This window comes from Acipenser ruthenus, chromosome 33 (genome assembly GCF_902713425.1).
Source record: "Acipenser ruthenus chromosome 33, fAciRut3.2 maternal haplotype, whole genome shotgun sequence".
In the NCBI taxonomy this organism is placed as follows: domain Eukaryota; kingdom Metazoa; phylum Chordata; class Actinopteri; order Acipenseriformes; family Acipenseridae; genus Acipenser; species Acipenser ruthenus.
In genome coordinates, this window is record NC_081221.1 from 12,584,575 (window position 1) to 12,607,881 (window position 23,307).

Consider the following 23,307-nt stretch of genomic DNA (forward strand, 5'->3'; position numbering starts at 1 on the left):
CACAGCTACATATTTTATTATTCATAAGCAAAAAAGGAAAAGCAATAAGATATTGTACTGTGCAACTAACATTTAATAGTAATCAGGAATCTAATTTATACTAAGCATAAAATTAACAAATGTGCTTTGCTGTCTTCACATCACTAATATAAAACTGTTATTAACAATTATCTATAGTAAACAGCAACAACTAACTTATACAAAAAATAAACTAATAGCTATCAGTGATGAATAGAACCTGAAATATATCAAAATGCTAAAACGCTCTTATTAAAATGATATAGAAATGGAGAGATGCAGGCACAGGCAGGATGCAGCGGGTTACAGTAACAGCAATACTCTTTCACAATGGACTATACTAGCATAGGGAACCAGCAGCAGCAACACACAGGAATAATTGAACTTCCGCTTAACTCACAACACTCACTAAATACAGGTACATGCAATCCAATTAGAATCCAGTTATCAAAGCGGTTTCATGCAGTACGATCTCCTCTGTGCTGCTGCATTCCCCTGCTGGGTTGGGCATGGGCTGGTTTTCTGGGTTGCTGATGGTCTAGTTGTCGGGGTTGTGGTCGTTGTTGTTGTTGAAGTAGTTGAATCTCTCTTTGGAGGTCCTGGAAGCACAATTCAATTTACATACAAATGATGCCTTAATATCTGACACAGCAGCCAGTACCTTCTACACAATTGACCACCGTCAAAGACAAAGGGCCCAATTCACGTCCCAGTGGTAAAACTGGAGTGAAGACTGGAGGTGTGTTATTATCACTCCTCAAACTTTACTCCTCGCTCCCGCTGTAATCCACAGACTTCCTAATGGTGTTCTTTCTGTGTCGTTTGTTCAGCTCTCATGAATAATTACTTAGCGTTAATACCACCCTTTATACCATGATAGTGGGACTCTTACCTCTTACAGACAGGACACTAAAACAATGAGAAGCGTCTTGAAAACTACACCACATTATTACTGCATCACTAATTCAAGCACACATACTGAGCTGTGTGGGTTACATCATTTGCTGAAGGGTATCAGCACTGATATTAAGACAGAAATGGTGCCAACAAAAACATTCTGTGAATCGGGCCCAAAGTCAGTTATCTACAGGTAATGGCCGCTGCAAAGGGTACTAATGCTGTTCTAGACATTGTGTGTATTTAAATGTGTTTTAAGCTGTTTGAAATGTACGTCGCTGTTTAAAAGCGAGTTTCAGGATTCTAAAGCCCCAGTCACTTTAGAGGTTTAGCTTTTAAAAGTCCCATTAGCTTAATTTACATCTGGGATAATGACTGAACTCGCTGTGCTTAGAAACTGATTGACTGAGAAGATCTGTGAGCTTTACAATATGGGATAATGAAGGGAATTTGAACACACAGCTTCAATGGTAAACACAAGGGTTTGGTGTTGGCAGCCCTTCTCAGGTTCTGTATTCTAGTTTGCTTTTGTTATCAATGTGTGGATGTTATTTGAAATTATACTGCATGTTATGATTCTACCAGAAACCCCTGTGTGTTCATCCACAGTGAATACATTACACAAAACAACCAATCAAAAGAAATCAACAATCTAAACCCAAGCAGTCAGTAAGTTGTCAGTAAGGACTGCAGCTGAAATCTGCCTAGCAGAAGTCCAAATGCCAGTGGAGCAGAAGAACATTTTGTTCAGCAAGAAAAAAACAAAACAAGAGAGCTGTAACGTAACTGACCAGCAGGAAAATGACCCTTAAACAAACCCCATTGTGTGTGTGTGCTGAAAACAAGGGAGGGTGTTCATGTAGTCACACACAGGACCTTGAGTGGTTTCAGCAGTTCAGCACATATTCTTAATTTTAACACAAGTACTCACCAACCAGAACATGTTTATTATATTTACCTTGAACTGTCAGTTTAACAGCCCTGTGAGTGACACATATCCCATTGATCCCCACTGTACACGTGTAATCCCGAGTGTCCTCCAGTCTGAGCTCAGAGATTAGGAGAGAGGCGTTTCCAGAGGAGACTTCATCAGACAGCTTCACTCGGCCGCTCCACTGCGCAGGGATGGGTGCTGAGGGGGTCTTTGAGTTGATTAATAGAACAGCTTCTCCCTGATCTGGATATGCATACCATGTGACTTCTACATCCTGCCCAGGGGTGGGGGTGTAAGAACAGGGCATCACTGCTCTTCCCCCAGCTGAGCCAGAGACATCAACATGGTCTGGTTCAGGGCAATCTCCTATAAGAGAGAGAAGAGACAATAAACTCAATGGAATAAACACCTACATTCTTCTGTTGATGATATTTCGGTTGTTTCCTCGTATTTTTGACGTTGCAGATCTTTCAAAGACAACGCTATCGATGAAAAGTTTCTGCTGCTTCCTGGTTCCCAATTATTTTGTGTTTGTTTGTTTATTTAACCAGGAGATTTACCCATTGAGACCGAGGCCTCATTTACAAGGGGGTCCTGGAAAACAATAAAAGACAAATACAACACAAGCAACACAATAAAAACATGTGGTTCAGACTCAGTCAGCAGCATTGTCAGGACTCGTTACCGGCAGGAAGAGAGACTGCTGATTAAAGCACTGTGGCGCATTTATTAACAAAAACCACAAAACAAACAGTTCAAACAAAACAGGACTGTCAGGCTGGGCATTCACCTTCACTGATCAATATAGCCAGAAAGCACCCAACACAGTCTTAACTCACCAACTCCCTCCACCAGACAAAGGATTTCTCCTCTCCTATATAACATGTGGCTGGAGCCTAATCAACCATCAATCATTCAATTAAGGCTCCAGCCACATTCTCACATGCATTGTGCAGGGAGGAATTTAACCCCAACCCAATATACACCCCCCCCCCACCACCACACACAAACACACACACAACACACACACACACACACGCACACACACACACACACACACACACACTACACCGGCAGGGCTTCCACTCTGCCACAAGCACACAGAGCTCTTAGAACAGAGTAAGTAGGACATGTCTGTTTTCTAATGTGGACTGGAGGTAAAGCATTGGCAAGAGGTTCTAAGCAGTTCCCAAATACCATATTTATAGCCGGAGAAAGACAAATGATCAAATTCCACCTTCAAACGATGATAGAAAGAATTCCATGTCTTCGGGAGTTGATAAGCAAATCATAAATCTCCCAAGCGTGTAGGAACAGTTGGAACAGCCAAGTGAACAGAATCCTGAGAGCGTAGATTGTAACCAATGCTAGTCCTTTTACCAAAGCACTCAGGTAAGCCGGTACCAAGCCTTTAAACACCTTCAATATAAAACAGGACCAATGAAAAAGCCTCCGATTTGCAAGTGAGAGCCAGCCTAGTTTTATACACACATGACAATGATGTGTCAGGAGGGGGCAGTCTAGAGCACATCTGCAGCATGAATTGTACAACACATCAAGTTTATGCAGAGACTGTTTACAAGCAAACTGTCAATATAATCACCATCATCAAAACAGGAGGAATAGTGGCAGTCACTAACTTTCACCTACTAGACTGAGAGAAAGCCTTCTTGTTCCTGAAGAGAAAGACTGTGTTAGGTCCTAATTTTAATACCAATGTATTAATGTGGTCATTAAAAATAAGGTGCTCATCAATCCATATTCCCAGATATTTCTAAAAGGAATCTTTCTCTAGTAATTCTCCATGTAATGTAGCAATAACCCAAGTCAGACCTTCCTCCTGTTAGAGCAAACAGCATTGTTTTAGTCTTAGATACACTGAGTACTAATCTATGTTGAAAAAGTCTCTGCTGTACAATATTAAATGCAGCCTGCAGCTCCCTCTGTACTGCCTGTGCAGAGTGTCCTGACGCATACAAAAGAGGATCATCAGCATATACATGTATAGTAGTGTTACCCACATCACATCCCTAACCACTTCCTGTGTGCTTCTCTAAAAGGTCTTGTTATTATTATTATTATTATTATTATTATTATTATTATTATTATTATTATTATTATTATTATTATTATTATATTTAGTTTATAAAAAAATGAATTTCAGCTCATAAAACATGAAATCAAATTAGGTACCTATACCCATGTTCAATATGGATATGCTGAATAACTGTGGGGACTTTTTGCATTAATAGTCATATTGATGAATACATGCTGTTTATGATCCGTACGTTTTCGCTTATGAGTTGTATTGAATACATTTGTACTATGGGCTGTTTTGAGAAGCAGACGTGTGTTTTTATAGAAACATTTTCATACTAACTTCTTTACTTGATAACATTCAAAAATCCAATTAATGCCTATGATTTAACATGTTTGTGTGACTAATTTGAAGCTGTCAGTATGTTTCAATATTAACTAAATCAAGTTATTAATCAAATTAATTAACCTTGTTATATAATTGATTTATTAAAATATTTGGATATACTGTTAATTGATCGATTACTGTCTTGTTCACAGTCATTAATAACGTTAGAATAATCTAGAACAATGAAATATAATTCCTTATTTTCTTTAAACAATAAGTGGCGTAGTCGGAGCTGCATCTCTATATCTGGGTTACAAAGCCGTCACAGTTCACTTGCAATAGTTATTGAGTGATCAATGCAATGCATGCCACCCACATGGGAAAGAATGCAGTCCTGGGAGCCGCCTGTTACTGTTACTTCTGCAATATTTGCTGGCTCATCGGTTGCAGGATATTACTAAAACTGACTTAAAATGAAGAAATATGACATTGCCGTGGATACATTTCTAGTGTTGTTTTCAGTATTGGAACAATAAGCCCAGTTTGGCTAGTGTGCTTTAAATCTTAATACAAACCCCTTCCTGCTAATATGTTGCTATATATGAACCTTTTATACTGGGGACAAAAATCCTTATGAGACTATCTAGATGGACCCTGCATAATAACTGAAGGCTCTGTACAAAACATCTTAGAAATGTCTTCATGGAGAAAGAACAACATGAATAAACAGACAGATTTTGTCTTTTGCTGCCAGTATCACATTGCTCTCATATTTCAAACCTGAAGTATCTATTTCTGAAACATCTGCTCCAAAATGATTTGTACCCATAAGGAACATGACATGACAATGAATACAATCTACATACTGTTATAAATGTTTACAATTATAGAAGTTAAAACTTACAAGAGACTTACAAGTCAAGTAGACAGGCGTTTCGGCTAGTGCCTTCATTACCGACTCATTCGGTTTTTTAGCAACTGAAAACATCAGAGGAGGTTTGAGAAAAATATTGATTAAAAACAAAAGTATGCAGTCATGAAAAACACATTGTAATACATACTGGTAGAGACTGGCGAGGACAATTATTGAAGTGTAATAGGAAATCTATATAAATAAAGATAACACACAGGTTCCTGTAACAGAGAAATGCATCTATTGTTGAATATCAATTTAATATTTAATGCTACATGTGGCAGCGTCAGGGCCAATGCTAACATGTAATTAAATGCTGCCTTTTGCAATTACAAATCCATTTCACCTAAGAGAAGAGTTTGTTGCAGTTTAAAATATTGTGGAGTCTTCCCTGACATTTCACATATTTTACACTGTTAGATGTACTGTTAGATACATAATCGTCTTATAAACAACATGTTAGTGTAAAATGCTGCTCCCTGTATAGTTTGTAATATAACAGTGTTTGTGTTTGTCCAAAGCTGTTAGTGCTCTGTAGGGAAATCCCTAAACAGCAATGTGCCCCCTACTTTAGTAGAGGTTGTGAAGCACTGCTCTGTGAGAATCACTTACCTGCTGTGAGGTGAGCGCTGTTTAAGATCAGTAGCAGTGCCAGAGCTTGCTCAGTGCTCAGAGCCATTCTCCTCTCCTCTCTCTCTCAGTTTCAGCACAAAGTCCAGCACTTGGTTAAACTCTATTTGTGTTTGATGCTCTCAGCTCTAAATGAATATTTCCTGTACTGTTAGTTTTACCAGAATGATCTGTGTGTATTTTTACACACCTGGACAGCAGGTTTCCAGTCACTGCTGTAGCTAACTGCCTTTTTCAACAGTTGGTTGTCTCTCTTATGCTTTTGGCTTTGGTTCCTTCTGCTTCCCTGCAAATGTATATTGGGTTAATCACAGCAACATTTCCTTCATGTAGCAATCGCAGTTCTAAAAGACTCCCACGGCTCTCCAGACTCTCATGATTTAGCTTTTATCTTTCAGTCAGTTCTAAGCATCCATGGACTGACCTTCTTGTCATTTATATTGAACAGCACTTTTCACCTGGTCTCTGTTTTATTTGTTGTCAGTGTAAGAACATGTGCCACTCATAACTCAAACAAAAACACTGGAGTAACAAAACCTCTCAGACTTGCTTACCAATAATAATAATAATAATAATAATAATAATAATAATAATAATAATGCATGTGCATTTCCCTCTTTATACTCTTGTGCGTGTATGCAGAAGGAGCTGCTATGGGAAAGGGAGGACGCACACACGGTTTGCCAACTTCCCATTTTTTCAAAACCGGACCGGAATAAATGGTGCAATCTGAGGCATTTTAGTTTGTTTTCTTCATTTCGTTTCCTTTATGGCCCCCAGCAATTGATTGAGGCAACTGCTGATAGTATTACTGCCACTGGACTTGTGTCACGCAACCCTACAGAAACTAAACGACATTTCAACATCGTCAAACATTGTCTTTTTTTCCAATATAACGATGCAAAAATTACATTGAAAAAAAACATGTATCTAACACAGTGATTCTATTTGTTTAATTGAGAACCTGACATAATATAAAAACGCATAAGTGTATATACAGACGTGCTCAAATTTGTTGGTACCCGTACAGCTCATTGAAATAATGCTTCATTCCTCCTGAAAAGTGATGAAATTAAAAGCTATTTTATCATGTATACTTGCATGCCTTTGGTATGTCATAGAATAAACCAAAGAAGCTGTGAAAAGAGATGAATTATTGCTTATTCTACAAAGATATTCTAAAATGGCCTGGGCACAGTTGTTGGTACCCCTTTGAAAAGATAATAAATAATTGGATTATAGTGATATTTCAAACTAATTAGTTTCTTTAATTAGTATCACACATGTCTCCAATCTTGTAATCAGTCATTCAGCCTATTTAAATGGAGAAAAGTAGTCACTGTGCTGTTTGGTATCATTGTGTGCACCACACTGAACATGGACCAGAGAAAGCAAAGGAGAGAGTTGTCTGAGGAGATCAGAAAGAAAATAATAGACAAGCATGGTAAAGGTAAAGGCTACAAGACCATCTCCAAGCAGCTTGATGTTCCTGTGACAACAGTTGCAAATATTATTAAGAAGTTTAAGGTCCATGGAACTGTAGCCAACCTCTCTGGGCGCGGCCGCAAGAGGAAAATCGACCCCAGATTGAACAGAAGGATAGTGCGAATGGTAGAAAAAGAACCAAGGATAACTGCCAAAGAGATACAAGCTGAACTCCAAGGTGAAGGTACGTCAGTTTCTGATCGCACCATCCGTCGCTTTTTGAGCGAAAGTGGGCTCCATGGAAGAAGACCCAGGAGGACTCCACTTTTGACAGACTGGAATTTGCTAAAATGCATATTGACAAGCCACAATCCTTCTGGGAGAATGTCCTTTGGACAGATGAGTCAAAACTGGAGCTTTTTGGCAAGTCACATCAGCTCTATGTTCACAGACGAAAAAATGAAGCTTTCAAAGAAAAGAACACCATACCTACAGTGAAACATGGAGGAGGCTCGGTTATGTTTTGAGGCTGCTTTGCTGCGCCTGGCACAGGGTGCCTTGAATCTGTGCAGGGCACAATGAAATCTCAAGACTATCAAGACATTCTGGAGCGAAACGTACTGCCCAGTGTCAGAAAGCTCTGTCTCAGTCGCAGGTCATGGGTCCTCCAACAGGATAATGACCCAAAACACACAGCTAAAAGCACCCAAGAATGGATAAGAACAAAACATTGGACTATTCTGAAGTGGCCTTCTATGAGTCCTGATCTGAATCCTATCGAACATCTATGGAAAGAGCTGAAACTTGCAGTCTGGAGAAGGCACCCATCAAACCTGAGACAGCTGGAGCAGTTTGCTCAGGAAGAGTGGGCCAAACTACCTGTTAACAGGTGCAGAAGTCTCATTGAGAGCTACAGAAAACGTTTGATTGCAGTGATTGCCTCTAAAGGTTGTGCAACAAAATATTAGGTTAGCGGTCCCATCATTTTTGTCCATGCCATTTTCATTTGTTTTATTATTTACAATATTATGTTGAATAAAAAATCAAAAGCAAAGTCTGATTTCTATTAAATATGGAATAAGCAATGGTGGATGCCAATTACTTTTGTCAGTTTCAAGTTATTTCAGAGAAAATTGTGCATTCTTCGTTTTTTGTGGAGGGGTACCAACAAATTTGAGCACGTCTGTATATATAATGTGGCGCCCCCTCTCAAGGGCTATTGTTTTGACTGCACCCCCCTTAATTATACCGGGAGTAAGGAGAGCTCCAAATTGAAAATCTTCCATATATATTGTGACCCCCTGCTTGAGTCCCTTGCAACCAAATAAAGAATAAAGGAAAAAAATGTGCATATGGTTTAAACCTTACCTCACATAGGCAAGGTGTCGTTTATTTAAATACAACCATGCAGACAAGAGAATGAAAAAGAAATGCATGCTTTTTAATGCAGGTATCTTCTTTGCCACCAGCAGTTATTATATGCTACAGTGGGTTCAAATCTAAAGAAAACAAGAATGGGCTGATGAAGCACAATGAAGTCAGGACAGCCTCTCCCATATGCCAGCAGCACCTGGAGAGGAAAGAGCTCAAAAAGAAACAAATACAAAATAAGTGTCTCAATACAAATGACCAAAATACAACCAGACAGGAATTAATAAACCAAGTGCCAACAAATCATAATGTGCTCAAAACCAAATCAAAAATAACTGCAACACCGCACACAAACACCAGGGGGCAGTGTGATCTGGGGAGGCTGAAAACAGAACTCCAAACACAATATATACTCATCATTACAAGTCTATTTGTAACCCAAAGGGCTGCACTCAGACAACGTGCGGAGATAGCTGCGCAGAGTCGGGAAGAGTCTGTTGGAGCAATCATGGAGCAGAGGAAATAGCTGGATACACCATGACAAATATATATATATATATATATATATATATATATATATATATATATATATATATATATATATACATGAATAAAGCTTATATACAGATGTATTTGAGTCTAACATGGTTGAGTGCTCTACTAGTTGTTACCAGGAGGAAAGGGTGTGTGTCATGTGACTTGTGGCGTGTCATGTGACTTATAGAACACGCCCTGCTGGAAAGTGAGTGAGTGAGTGCGCTGCCATGACAACCGAGCGACTGCTTGCATGTATGAAAATAAAATGAGTTTACCTTACATGTAGTCGCCTATATATACATGAACAATTGCAACTGTGTCAGAGTAAAATAATAAACTATTATGGCTGATCCTATAGGGTTTTTCACTTTCCTCAGAATGATCCCGCAATATTAAGAAATTAACTGCAACACACATACAATTTTAAAATATTTCCTTTATCTGTTAATATAAGTACCTAGCAATTGCCCTCTATATAAACTTAAGGGAATTCCAATATACATATTGCTGCTTCTTCAGCTCTGATGTTTAATCCGAGTCGAATGTTGTGAAACTTCATTAACAGCAAACTGTGTCAGACTATTCTACTGTATTGCTCTTGATAATATCCACTAGGGGGCAGCAGTGCTTTTAGTTGAAGTCCAGTTCCATGTTAATAAACTGTCAATAGATATGCAATAGGGACTGTAACCACAGGAAAAAGACAACAGTACTGTCTAAATTTCTTCACAATGTGAACTTATCAGCCCTGTAGGGCCTCCTTAGACAGAGAGGCCACAGAACAGCTCCACCGTGAACAGGAATATAGTCTGACACCCCACATTATGTAGGTGCTGGAAGCCTAAAAGAAGGAAATTCATACCTTCTGTAGCACACAGGCTCTCTAATGAGGCTGAGGATTGTACAGAGAAATGCCAAGACACAGGACACAGCTAAATATTTTATTATTCATAAGCAAAAAAGGAAAAGCAATAACACATTTCAATGTGCAATTAACATTTAGTAATTAATTGTTTTTAATTTGCAAGACCAACTAGAAGCTTTTACTCTAATGCATTTTATACATAATATTCCTGAAAAGAATTTAGAACTGTATGTAACAATTATCTATAGTAAACAGCACCAACTACTTTATTAACAAATAAAGCAACAGCAATCAGGGATGAATAGAACCTGAAATATATCAAAATGCTAAAACGCTCTTATTAAAATGATATAGAAATGAAGAGATGCAGGCACAGGCAGGATGCAGCGGGTTACAGTAACAGCAATACTCTTTCACAATGGACTATACTGGCATAGGGAACCAGCAGCAGCAACACACAGGAATAATTGAACTTCCGCTTAACTCACAACACTCACTAAATACAGGTACATGCAATCCAATTAGAATCCAGTTATCAAAGCGGTTTCATGCAGTACGATCTCCTCTGTGCTGCTGCATTCCCCTGCTGGGTTGGGCACGGGCTGGTTGTCTGGGTTGCTGATGGTCTAGTTGTTGGTGTTGTGGTCGTTGTTTTTGAAGTAGCTGAAACTCTCTTTGGAGGTCCTGTAAACACAATTCAATTTACATACAAATGATGCCTTAATATCTGACACAGCAGCCAGTACCTTCTACACAATTGACCACCGCCAAAGACAAAGGGCCCAATTCACGTCCCAGTGGTAAAACTGGAGTGAAGACTGGAGGTGTGTTATTATCACTCCTCAAACTTCACTCCTTGCTCCCGCTGTAATTCACCAACGTCCTCATGGCACTTTTTTCCGTGCTCTCATGAATTGTTACTTGCTGTTAATACCACCTTTTATATCATGATAGTGAGACTCTTACCTTATTATCTCCTAATAAATTGCCACACGCTCCCTCCAGCACAGCTGGCTGTAGGCACATCAGGATAATGTAGCTTGTATTAAAATGCCTTTGCTTTAACTAAAAATGGCTCAACAAGGGAGCACATTTTAACATTCATGTTCCAATAGAAGTTTATTACATGAGTGACTTGTAAAAAAATGGTTTTCTTTCAAGTTGTATTTCTGTTACTTTCAAGCAACAGTCATGTGAAATGTATTATTAGATGCTGTGTATGATTGGTGGCTAACCATAGTGAATGATTTTTCTCCTTACATGATGAGGCAGAGAGAAACAACCCCTGATTTAGTTAAAGTGATTACAATTTCACACGACAATTAATACTTTTTCAGTCGTACTACTGTACCTGTATATTAAAACAGGGAGTGGGTGAAACCGGACCAGGACAAACCTGGCCGGACAGGGCACTAAAACAATGAGAAGCGTCTTGAAAACTACACCACATTATTACTGCGTCACTAATTCAAGCACACACACTGAGCTGTGTGGGTTACATCATTTGCTGAAGGGTATCAGCACTGATATTAAGACAGAAATGGGGCCAACGCCAACAAAAACATTCTGTGAATCAGACCCAAAGTCAGTTATCTACCGGTAATGGCCGCTGCAAAGGGTACTAATGCTGTTCTAGACATTGTGTGTATTTAAATGTGTTTTAAGCTGTTTGAAATGTATGTCGCTGTTTAAAAGCGAGTTTCAGGATTCTAAAGCCCCATTCTTTAGAGCAGGGTCCCCAGAGTTTCGTTAAAGGAGGGCCGCTTAACAGGTACAGTATGAATGTGTGTGTGTGTGTATATATGTACAACATATCGAAACGTTGGGCAGCTGGCTCTTTGAGCTAATATATATATATATATATATATATATATACAGTACTGTGCAAAAGTTTTAGGCAGGTGTGAAAAAATGCTGTAAAGTAAGAATGCTTTCAAAAATAGACGTTAATAGTTTATATTTATCAATTAACAAAGTGCAAAGTGAGTGAACAAAAGAAAAATCTACATCAAATCAATATTTGGTGTGACCACCCTTTGCCTTCAAAACAGCATCAATTCTTCTAGGTACACTTGCACACAGTTTTTGAAGGAACTCGGCAGGTAGGTTGGCCCAAACATCTTGGAGAACTAACCACAGTTCTTCTGTGGATTTAGGCAGCTTCAGTTGCTTCTCTCTCTTCATGTAATCCCAGACAGACTCGATGATGTTGAGATCAGGGCTCTGTGGGGGCCATACCATCACTTCCAGGACTCCTTGTTCTTCTTTACGCTGAAGATAGTTCTTAATGACTTTCGCTGTATGTTTGGGGTCGTTGTCATGCTGCAGAATAAATTTGGGGCCAATCAGATGCCTCTCTGATGGTATTGCATGATGGATAAGTATCTGCCTGTACTTCTCAGCATTGAGGAGACCATTAATTCTGACCAAATCCCCAACTCCATTTGCAGAAATGCAGCCCCAAACTTGCAAGGAACCTCCACCATGCTTCACTGTTGCCTGCAGACACTCATTCGTGTATCGCTCTCCAGCCCTTCGGCTACAGCCAAATATTTCAAATTTTGACTCATCAGTCCAGAGCACCTGCTGCCATTTTTCTGCACCCCAGTTCCTGTGTTTTCGTGCATAGCTGAGTCGCTTGGCCTTGTTTCCACGTCGGAGGTATGGCTTTTTGGCCGCAAGTCTTCCATGAAGGCCACTTCTGACCAGACTTCTCCGGACAGTAGATGGGTGTACCAGGGTCCCACTGTTTTCTGCCAATTCTGAGCTGATGGCACTGCTGGACATCTTCCGATTGCGAAGGGAAGTAAGCATGATGTGTCTTTCATCTGCTGCAGTAAGTTTCCTTGGCCGACCACTGCGTCTACGGTCCTCAACGTTGCCCGTTTCTTTGTGCTTCTTCAAAAGAGCTTGGACAGCACATCTGGAAACCCCTGTCTGCCTTGAAATTTCTGCCTGGGAGAGACCTTGCTGATGCAGTATAACTACCTTGTGTCTTGTTGCTGTGCTCAGTCTTGCCATGGTGTATGACTTTTGACAGTAAACTGTCGTCAGCAACCTCACCTTGTTAGCTGAGTTTGGCTGTTCCTCACCCAGTTTTATTCCTCCTACACAGCTGTTTCTGTTTCAGTTAATGATTGTGTTTCAACCTACATATTGAATTGATGATCATTAGCACCTGTTTGGTATAATTGTTTAATCATACACCTGACTATATGCCTACAAAATCCCTGACTTTGTGCAAGTGTACCTAGAAGAATTGATGCTGTTTTGAAGGCAAAGGGTGGTCACACCAAATATGGATTTGATTTAGATTTTTCTTCTGTTCACTCACTTTGCATTTAGTTAATTGATAAATATAATCTATTAACATGTCTATTTTTGAAAGCATTCTTACTTTACTGCATTTTTTCACACCTGCCTAAAACTTTTGCACAGTACTGTATATATATATATATATATTTGATTTCATCATGTTTGTATTTGTAAATTATTGGCTGGTTTCACAGACCCAGATTAGCACTAATCTCGGTTTACCTTCCCTAAATTAACATTGGGTGTCCAGGACTAGTACTAATCCGGGTCTGTGAAACCAGCCATGCATGTGTATGTTTATGGGGACATCCTAAAACGCTTACTGTGGCTTAATGTGCGGAAATGGAAAACAAATGCTTACAAACTTCACCAATATCAGGCTTAACACTTCCCAATACTATCCTTAAACAAGTAGTGGTTTTCATTAACATGATAACGTCAAGCCCTAAAAATAACCTGGTAATGTGAACTGCTCAATGTGAAAAGCGCTTAATGTGCAAAACCAAGTTATTCATTATGTTTACCGCGATTTAGTGACATCTATCGGGATTCCTTATTTTTTAAAAAAATGCATAGAAATGGTTTCAAATTAAAGATACAATACAGCTGTTTTTTTTTCAGGCATCTGAATTTATTATTATTATTTATTATTTTGTTCAGCAAGAAAAAAAACAAACAAGAGAGCTCTAACGTAACTGACCAGCAGGAAAATGACCCTTAAACAAACCCCATTGTCTGTGTGTGCTGAAAACAAGGCAGGGTGTTCATGTAGTCACACACAGGACCTTGAGTGGTTTCAGCAGTTCAGCACATATTCTTAATTTTAACACAAGTACTCACCAACCAGAGAACATGTTTATTGTATTTACCTTGAACTGTCAGTTTAACATTCCTGTAAGTGACACATATCCCATTGATCCACACTGTACACAAGTAATCCAGAGTGTCCTCCAGTCTGAGCTCAGAGATTAGCAGAGAGGCGTTTCCAGAGGAGACTTCATCAGACAGCTTCACTCGGCCGCTCCACTGCGCAGGGATGGGTGCTGAGGGGGTCTTTGAGGTGATTAATAGAACAGATTTAACCTGATCTGGATATGCCTCCCATCTGACTTCTACATCCTGCCCAGGGGTGGGGGTGTAAGAACAGGGCAGCACTGCTCTCCCCCCAGCTGAGCCAGAGACAACAACACGGTCTTGTGAAGGGCAATCTGCTATAAGAGAGAGAAGAGACAATAAACTCAATGGAATAAACACCTACATTCTTCTGTTGATGATATTTCGGTTGTTTCCTCGTATTTTTGACGTTCCAGATCTTTCAAAGACAACGCTATCGATGAAAAGTTTCTGCTGCTTCCTGGTTCCTAATTATTTTGTGTTTGTTTGTTTATTTAACCAGGAGATTTACCCATTGAGACCGAGGCCTCATTTACAAGGGGGTCCTGGAAAACAATAAAGGACAAATACAACACAAGCAACACAATAAAAACATGTGGTTCAGACTCAGTCAGCAGCATTGTGACAGGGCAGCATCACTGGCAGGACTCGTTACCGGCAGGAAGAGAGACTCGGACACAGGAAGCTGCTTATTAAAGCACTGTGGCGCATTTATTAACAAAAAACACAAAACAAACAGTTCAAACAAAACAGGACTGTCAGGCTGGGCATTCACCTTCACTGATCAATATAGCCAGAAAACACCCAACACAGTCTTAACTCACCAACACCCTCCACCAGACAAAGGATTTCTCCTCTCCTACATACCATGTGGCTGGAGCCTAATTAACCATCAATCATTCAGTTAAGGCTCCAGCCACATTCTCACATGCATTGTGCAGGGAGGAATTTAACCACCCACCCCAACCCAATATACACCCCCCCCCCCCCCCCCCACCACACACACACACACACACACACACACAACACACACACACACACATGCACACACACACACACACACAACACACGCACGCACGCACGCACGCACGCACGCACGCACACACACACACACACGCACACACACATTAAATGACAGGACACTAAAACAATGAGAAGCGTCTTGAAAACTACACCACATTATTACTGCGTCACTAATTCAAGCACACACACTGAGCTGTGTGGGTTACATCATTTGCTGAAGGGTATCAGCACTGATATTAAGACCGAAATGGTACCAACGCCAAAAAAAACATTCTGTGAATCGGGCCCAAAGTCAGTTATCTACCGGTAATGGCCGCTGCAAAGGGTACTAATGCTGTTCTAGACATTGTGTGTATTTAAATGTGTTTTAAGCTGTTTGAAATGTATGTCGCTGTTTAAAAGCGAGTTTCAGGATTCTAAAGCCCCATTCTTTAGAGCAGGGTCCCCAGAGTTTCGTTAAAGGAGGGCCGCTTAACAGGTACAGTATGAATGTGTGTGTGTGTGTATATATGTACAACATATCGAAACGTTGGGCAGCTGGCTCTTTGAGCTAATATATATATATATATATATATATATACAGTACTGTGCAAAAGTTTTAGGCAGGTGTGAAAAAATGCTGTAAAGTAAGAATGCTTTCAAAAATAGACGTTAATAGTTTATATTTATCAATTAACAAAGTGCAAAGTGAGTGAACAAAAGAAAAATCTACATCAAATCAATATTTGGTGTGACCACCCTTTGCCTTCAAAACAGCATCAATTCTTCTAGGTACACTTGCACACAGTTTTTGAAGGAACTCGGCAGGTAGGTTGGCCCAAACATCTTGGAGAACTAACCACAGTTCTTCTGTGGATTTAGGCAGCCTCAGTTGCTACTCTCTCTTCATGTAATCCCAGACAGACTCGATGATGTTGAGATCAGGGCTCTGTGGGGGCCATACCATCACTTCCAGGACTCCTTGTTCTTCTTTACGCTGAAGATAGTTCTTAATGACTTTCGCTGTATGTTTGGGGTCGTTGTCATGCTGCAGAATAAATTTGGGGCCAATCAGATGCCTCTCTGATGGTATTGCATGATGGATAAGTATCTGCCTGTACTTCTCAGCATTGAGGAGACCATTAATTCTGACCAAATCCCCAACTCCATTTGCAGAAATGCAGCCCCAAACTTGCAAGGAACCTCCACCATGCTTCACTGTTGCCTGCAGACACTCATTCGTGTACCGCTCTCCAGCCCTTCGGCGAATCATATTTTGACTCATCAGTCCAGAGCACCTGCTGCCATTTTTCTGCACCTCAGTTCCTGTGTTTTCGTGCATAGTTGAGTCGCTTGGCCTTGTTTCCACGTCGGAGGTATGGCTTTTTGGCCACAAGTCTTCCATGAAGGCCACTTCTGACCAGACTTCTCCGGACAGTAGATGGGTGTACCAGGGTCCCACTGTTTTCTGCCAATTCTGAGCTGATGGCACTGCTGGACATCTTCCGATTGCGAAGGGAAGTAAGCATGATGTGTCTTTCATCTGCTGCAGTAAGTTTCCTTGGCCGACCACTGCGTCTACGGTCCTCAACGTTGCCCGTTTCTTTGTGCTTCTTCAAAAGAGCTTGGACAGCACATCTGGAAACCCCTGTCTGCCTTGAAATTTCTGCCTGGGAGAGACCTTGCTGATGCAGTATAACTACCTTGTGTCTTGTTGCTGTGCTCAGTCTTGCCATGGTGTATGACTTTTGACAGTAAACTGTCGTCAGCAACCTCACCTTGTTAGCTGAGTTTGGCTGTTCCTCACCCAGTTTTATTCCTCCTACACAGCTGTTTCTGTTTCAGTTAATGATTGTGTTTCAACCTACATATTGAATTGATGATCATTAGCACCTGTTTGGTATAATTGTTTAATCATACACCTGACTATATGCCTACAAAATCCCTGACTTTGTGCAAGTGTACCTAGAAGAATTGATGCTGTTTTGAAGGCAAAGGGTGGTCACACCAAATATGGATTTGATTTAGATTTTTCTTCTGTTCACTCACTTTGCATTTAGTTAATTGATAAATATAATCTATTAACATGTCTATTTTTGAAAGCATTCTTACTTTACTGCATTTTTTCACACCTGCCTAAAACTTTTGCACAGTACTGTATATATATATATATATATTTGATTTCATCATGTTTGTATTTGTACTTTATTGGCTGGTTTCACAGACCCAGATTAGCACTAATCTCGGTTTACCTTCCCTAAATTAACATTGGGTGTCCAGGACTAGTACTAATCCGGGTCTGTGAAACCAGCCATGCATGTGTATGTTTATGGGGACATCCTAAAACGCTTACTGTGGCTTAATGTGCGGAAATGGAAAACAAATGCTTACAAACTTCACCAATATCAGGCTTAACACTTCCCAATACTATCCTAAAACAAGTCGTGGTTTTCATTAACATGATAACGTCAAGCCCTAAAAATAACCTGGTAATGTGAACTGCTCAATGTGAAAAGCGCTTAATGTGCAAAACCAAGTTATTCATTATGTTTACCGCGATTTAGTGACATCTATCGGGATTCCTTATTTTTTAAAAAAATGCATAGAAATGGTTTCAAATTAAAGATACAATACAGCTGTTTTTTTTTCAGGCATCTGAATTTATTATTATTATTTATTATTTTGTTCAGCAAGAAAAAAAACAAACAAGAGAGCTCTAACGTAACTGACCAGCAGGAAAATGACCCTTAAACAAACCCCATTGTCTGTGTGTGCTGAAAACAAGGCAGGGTGTTCATGTAGTCACACACAGGACCTTGAGTGGTTTCAGCAGTTCAGCACATATTCTTAATTTTAACACAAGTACTCACCAACCAGAGAACATGTTTATTGTATTTACCTTGAACTGTCAGTTTAACATTCCTGTAAGTGACACATATCCCATTGATCCACACTGTACACAAGTAATCCAGAGTGTCCTCCAGTCTGAGCTCAGAGATTAGCAGAGAGGCGTTTCCAGAGGAGACTTCATCAGACAGCTTCACTCGGCCGCTCCACTGCGCAGGGATGGGTGCTGAGGGGGTCTTTGAGGTGATTAATAGAACAGATTTAACCTGATCTGGATATGCCTCCCATCTGACTTCTACATCCTGCCCAGGGGTGGGGGTGTAAGAACAGGGCAGCACTGCTCTCCCCCCAGCTGAGCCAGAGACAACAACACGGTCTTGTGAAGGGCAATCTGCTATAAGAGAGAGAAGAGACAATAAACTCAATGGAATAAACACCTACATTCTTCTGTTGATGATATTTCGGTTGTTTCCTCGTATTTTTGACGTTGCAGATCTTTCAAAGACAACGCTATCGATGAAAAGTTTCTGCTGCTTCCTGGTTCCTAATTATTTTGTGTTTGTTTGTTTATTTAACCAGGAGATTTACCCATTGAGACCGAGGCCTCATTTACAAGGGGGTCCTGGAAAACAATAAAGGACAAATACAACACAAGCAACACAATAAAAACATGTGGTTCAGACTCAGTCAGCAGCATTGTGACAGGGCAGCATCACTGGCAGGACTCGTTACCGGCAGGAAGAGAGACTCGGACACAGGAAGCTGCTTATTAAAGCACTGTGGCGCATTTATTAACAAAAAACACAAAACAAACAGTTCAAACAAAACAGGACTGTCAGGCTGGGCATTCACCTTCACTGATCAATATAGCCAGAAAACACCCAACACAGTCTTAACTCACCAACACCCTCCACCAGACAAAGGATTTCTCCTCTCCTACATACCATGTGGCTGGAGCCTAATTAACCATCAATCATTCAGTTAAGGCTCCAGCCACATTCTCACATGCATTGTGCAGGGAGGAATTTAACCACCCACCCCAACCCAATATACACCCCCCCCCCCCCCCACCACCACACTCACACACACACACACACACACACAACACACACACACACACATGCACACACACACACACACACAACACACGCACGCACGCACGCACGCACGCACGCACGCACGCACGCACGCACACACACACACACACACGCACACACACATTACACTGGCAGGGCTTCCACTCTGCCACAAGCACACAGAGATCTTAGAACAGAGTAAGTAGGACATGTCTGTTTTCTAATGTGGACTGGAGGTAAAGCATTGGCAAGAGGTTCTAAGCAGTTCCCAAATACGATATATATATCCAGAGAAAGACAAATGATCAAATTCCACCTTCATACGATGATAGAAAGAATTCCATGTCTTCGGGAGTTGATAAGCAAATGATAATTCTCCCAAGCGTGTAGGAACACTTGGAACAGCCAAGTGAACAGAATCCTGAGAGCGTAGACTGTAACCAATGCTAGTCCTTTTACCAAAGCACTCAGGTAAGACGGGACCAAGCCTTTAAACACCTTCAATATAAAACAGGACCAATGAAAAAGCCTCCGATTTGCAAGTGAGAGCCAGCCTAGTTTTATACACACATGACAACGATGTGTCAGGGGGGGGCAGTCTAGAGCACATCTGCAGCATGAATTGTACAACACATCAAGTTTATGCAGAGACTGTTTACAAGCAAACTGTCAATATAATCACCATCATCAAAACAGGAGGAATAGTGGCAGTCACTAACTTTCACCTACTAGACTGAGAGAAAGCCTTCTTGTTCCTGAAGAGAAAGACTGTGTTAGGTCCTAATTTTAATACCAATGTATTAATGTGGTAATTAAAAGTAAGGTAATCCTAAGTTGCTAGTGCTGAACGATCCTTCATTAAACTGTCTTTGATAAAGAATTACCTGTGGTCAACAATGTCACAGGAGAGACTGTCTGCAGTGGCTATACTGTCCATTGATAACAGATGAAACGTAATCGACAAATGTGCATTATTATTTTACATTATTTACAACGAAAGGTCTTCTTCTTCTTCTTCTTCTTCTTCTTCTTCTTCTTCTTCTTCTTCTTCTTCTTCTTCTTAATAATAATAATAATAATAATAATAATAATAAATCACATTTATGTTAGATAGCACCTTTCATGCAAAGGCATCACAAAGCGCTTCATAAAGCATCATTTGTTTTTTGAATTTCAGTTTATAGAAAATGAAATCAAATTCGGTACCTATACCAATGTTCAATATGGATATGCTGAATAACTGTGGGGACTTCTTGCATTAATAGTTACCGCATTCATGAATACATGCTGTTTATGATCCATACGTTTTCGCTTATGAGTTGTATTGAATACATTTATACTATGGGCTGTTTTGAGAAGCAGACGTGTGTTTTTATAGAAACATTTTCATACTAACTTCTGTACTTGATAACATTCATTCAAAAATTAAATTAATGCCTATGATTTAACATGTTTGTGTGACTAATTTGAAGCTGTCAGTATGTTTCAATATTAATTAAATTAAGTTATTAGTCAAATTGATTAACCTTGTTATATAATTGATTTATTAAAATGTTTGGATATACTGTTAATTTATCGATTACTGTCTTGTTCACAGTCATTAATAACGTTAGAATAATCTAGAACAATGAAATAGAATTCCTTATTTTCTTTAAACAATAAGTGGCGTAGTCGGAGCTGCATCTCTATATCTGGGTTACAAAGCCGTCACAGTTCACTTGCAATAGTTATTGAGTGATCAATGCAATGCATGCCACCCACATGGGAAAGAATGCAGTCCTGGGAGCCGCCTGTTACTGTTGCTTCTGCAATATTTCCTGGCTCATCGGTTGCAGGATATTGCTAAAACTGACTTAAAATGAAGAAATATGACATTGCTGTGGATACATTTCTAGTGTTGTTTTCAGTATTGGAACAATAAGCCCAGTTTGGCTAGTGTGCTTTAAATCTTAATACAAACCCCTTCCTGCTAATATGTTGCTAAATATGAACCTTTTATACTGGGGACAAAAATCTTTATGAGACTATCTAGATGGACCCTGCATAATAACTGAAGGCACTGTACAAAACATCTTAGAAATGTCTTCATGGAGAAAGAACAACATGAATAAACAGACAGTTTTTGTCTTTTGCTGCCAGTATCACATTGCTCTCATATTTCAAACCATAAGTATCTATTTCTGAAACGTCTGCTCCAAAATGATTTGTACCCATAAGGAACGTGACATGACAAAGAATACAATCTACATACTGTTAAAAATGTTTACAATTATAGAAGTTAAAACTTACAAGAGACTTACAAGTCAAGTAGACTGGCGTTTCGGCTAGTGCCTTCATTACCGACTCATTCGGTTTTTTAGCAACTGAAAACATCAGAGGAGGTTTGAGAAAAATATTGATTAAAAACAAAAGTATCCGGTCATGTAAAACACATTGTAATACATACTGGTAGAGAATGGAGAGGACAATTCTTGAAGTGATATAGGAAATCTATATAAATAAAGATAACACACAGGTTCCTGTAACAGAGAAATGCATCTATTGTTGAATATCAATTTAATATTTAATGCTACATGTGGCAGCGTCAGGGCCAATGCTAACATGTAATTAAATGCTGCCTTTTGCAATTACAAATCCATTTCACCTGAGAGAAGAGTTTGTTGCAGTTTAAAATATTGTGGAGTCTTCCCTGACATTTCACATATTTTACACTGTTAGATGTACTGTTAGATCCATAATCGTCTTACAAACAACATGTTAGTGTAAAATGCTGCTCCCTGTATAGTTTGTAATATAACAGTGTTTGTGTTTGTCCAAAGCTGTTAGTGCTCTGTAGGGAAATCCCTAAACAGCAATGTGCCCCCTACTTTAGTAGAGGTTGTGAAGCACTGCTCTGTGAGAATCACTTACCTGCTGTGAGGTGAGCGCTGTTTAAGATCAGTAGCAGTGCCAGAGCTTGCTCAGTGCTCAGAGCCATTCTCCACTCCTCTCTCTCTCAGTTTCAGCACAAAGTCCAGCACTTGGTTAAACTCTATTTGTGTTTGATGCTCTCAGCTCTAAATGAATATTTCCTGTACTGTTAGTTTGACCAGAATGATCTGTGTGTATTTTTACACACCTGGACAGCAGGTTTCCAGTCACTGCTTTAGCTAACTGCCTTTTTCAACAGTTGGTTGTCTCTCTTATGCTTTTGGCTTTGGTTCCTTCTGCTTCCCTGCAAATGTATATTGGGTTAATCACAGCAACATTTCCTTCATGTAGCAATCGCAGTTCTAAAAGACTCCCACGGCTCTCCAGACTCTCATGATTTAGCTTTTATCTTTCAGTCAGTTCTAAGCATCCATGGACTGACCTTCTTGTCATTTATATTGAACAGCACTTTTCACCTGGTCTCTGTTTTATTTGTTGTCAGTGTAAGAACATGTGCCACTCATAACTCAAACAAAAACACTGGAGTAACAAAACCTCTCAGACTTGCTTACCAATAATAATAATAATAATAATAATAATAATAATAATAATAATAATAATAATAATAATGCATGTGCATTTCCCTCTTTATACTCTTGTGAGTGTATGCAGAAGGAGCTGCTATTGGAAAGGGAGGATGCACACACGGTTTGCCAACTTCCCATTTTTTCAAAACCGGACCGGAATAAATGGTGCAATCTGAGGCATTTCAGTTTGTTTTCTTCATTTCCTTTCCTTTATGGCCCCCAGCAATTGATTGAGGCAACTGCTGATAGTATTACTGCCACTGGACTTGTGTCACGCAACACTACAGAAACTAAACGACATTTCAACATCGCCAAACATTTTCTTTTTTTCCAATATAACGATGCAAAAATTACATTGAAAAAAACACATGTATCTATCACAATGATTCTATTTGTTTAATTGAGAACCTGACATAATATAAAAACGCATATGTGTATATACAGACGTGCTCAAATTTGTTGGTACCCGTACAGCTCATTGAAATAATGCTTCATTCCTCCTGAAAAGTGATGAAATTAAAAGCTATTTTATCATGTATACTTGCATGCCTTTGGTATGTCATAGAATAAAGTAAAGAAGCTGTGAAAAGAGATGAATTATTGCTTATTCTACAAAGATATTCTAAAATGGCCTGGGCACAGTTGTTGGTACCCCTTTGAAAAGATAATAAATAATTGGATTATAGTGATATTTCAAACTAATTAGTTTCTTTAATTAGTA

At 39.6% G+C, this 23,307-nt stretch overlaps 1 protein-coding gene across 4 annotated transcripts; it reads right to left on the reverse strand.

Moving 5' to 3' along the window:
- LOC131704973 (uncharacterized) lies at positions 1-22,612 on the reverse strand. Of its 4 annotated transcripts, XM_059006779.1 has the most exons (5): positions 22,000-22,612; positions 21,390-21,452; positions 18,066-18,407; positions 14,140-14,481; positions 1-617 (listed from the first exon to the last, which is right to left on the reverse strand). In XM_059006779.1, the coding sequence occupies exons 1-5, from the start codon at positions 22,064-22,066 to the stop codon at positions 466-468; spliced, it is 966 nt and encodes a 321-aa protein (XP_058862762.1). In that variant the 5' UTR covers positions 22,067-22,612; the 3' UTR covers positions 1-465. The 4 variants fall into 4 exon arrangements, 2 of the variants coding, with proteins under 2 accessions (XP_058862762.1, XP_058862763.1); XR_009310090.1 differs by lacking the exons at positions 14,140-14,481; positions 18,066-18,407; positions 21,390-21,452; positions 22,000-22,612 and adding exons at positions 1,874-2,215; positions 5,119-5,192; positions 5,740-6,395; XR_009310089.1 differs by lacking the exons at positions 14,140-14,481; positions 18,066-18,407; positions 21,390-21,452; positions 22,000-22,612 and adding exons at positions 1,874-2,215; positions 5,130-5,192; positions 5,740-6,391.
- Between the last annotated feature and the right edge of the window lie 695 nt (positions 22,613-23,307).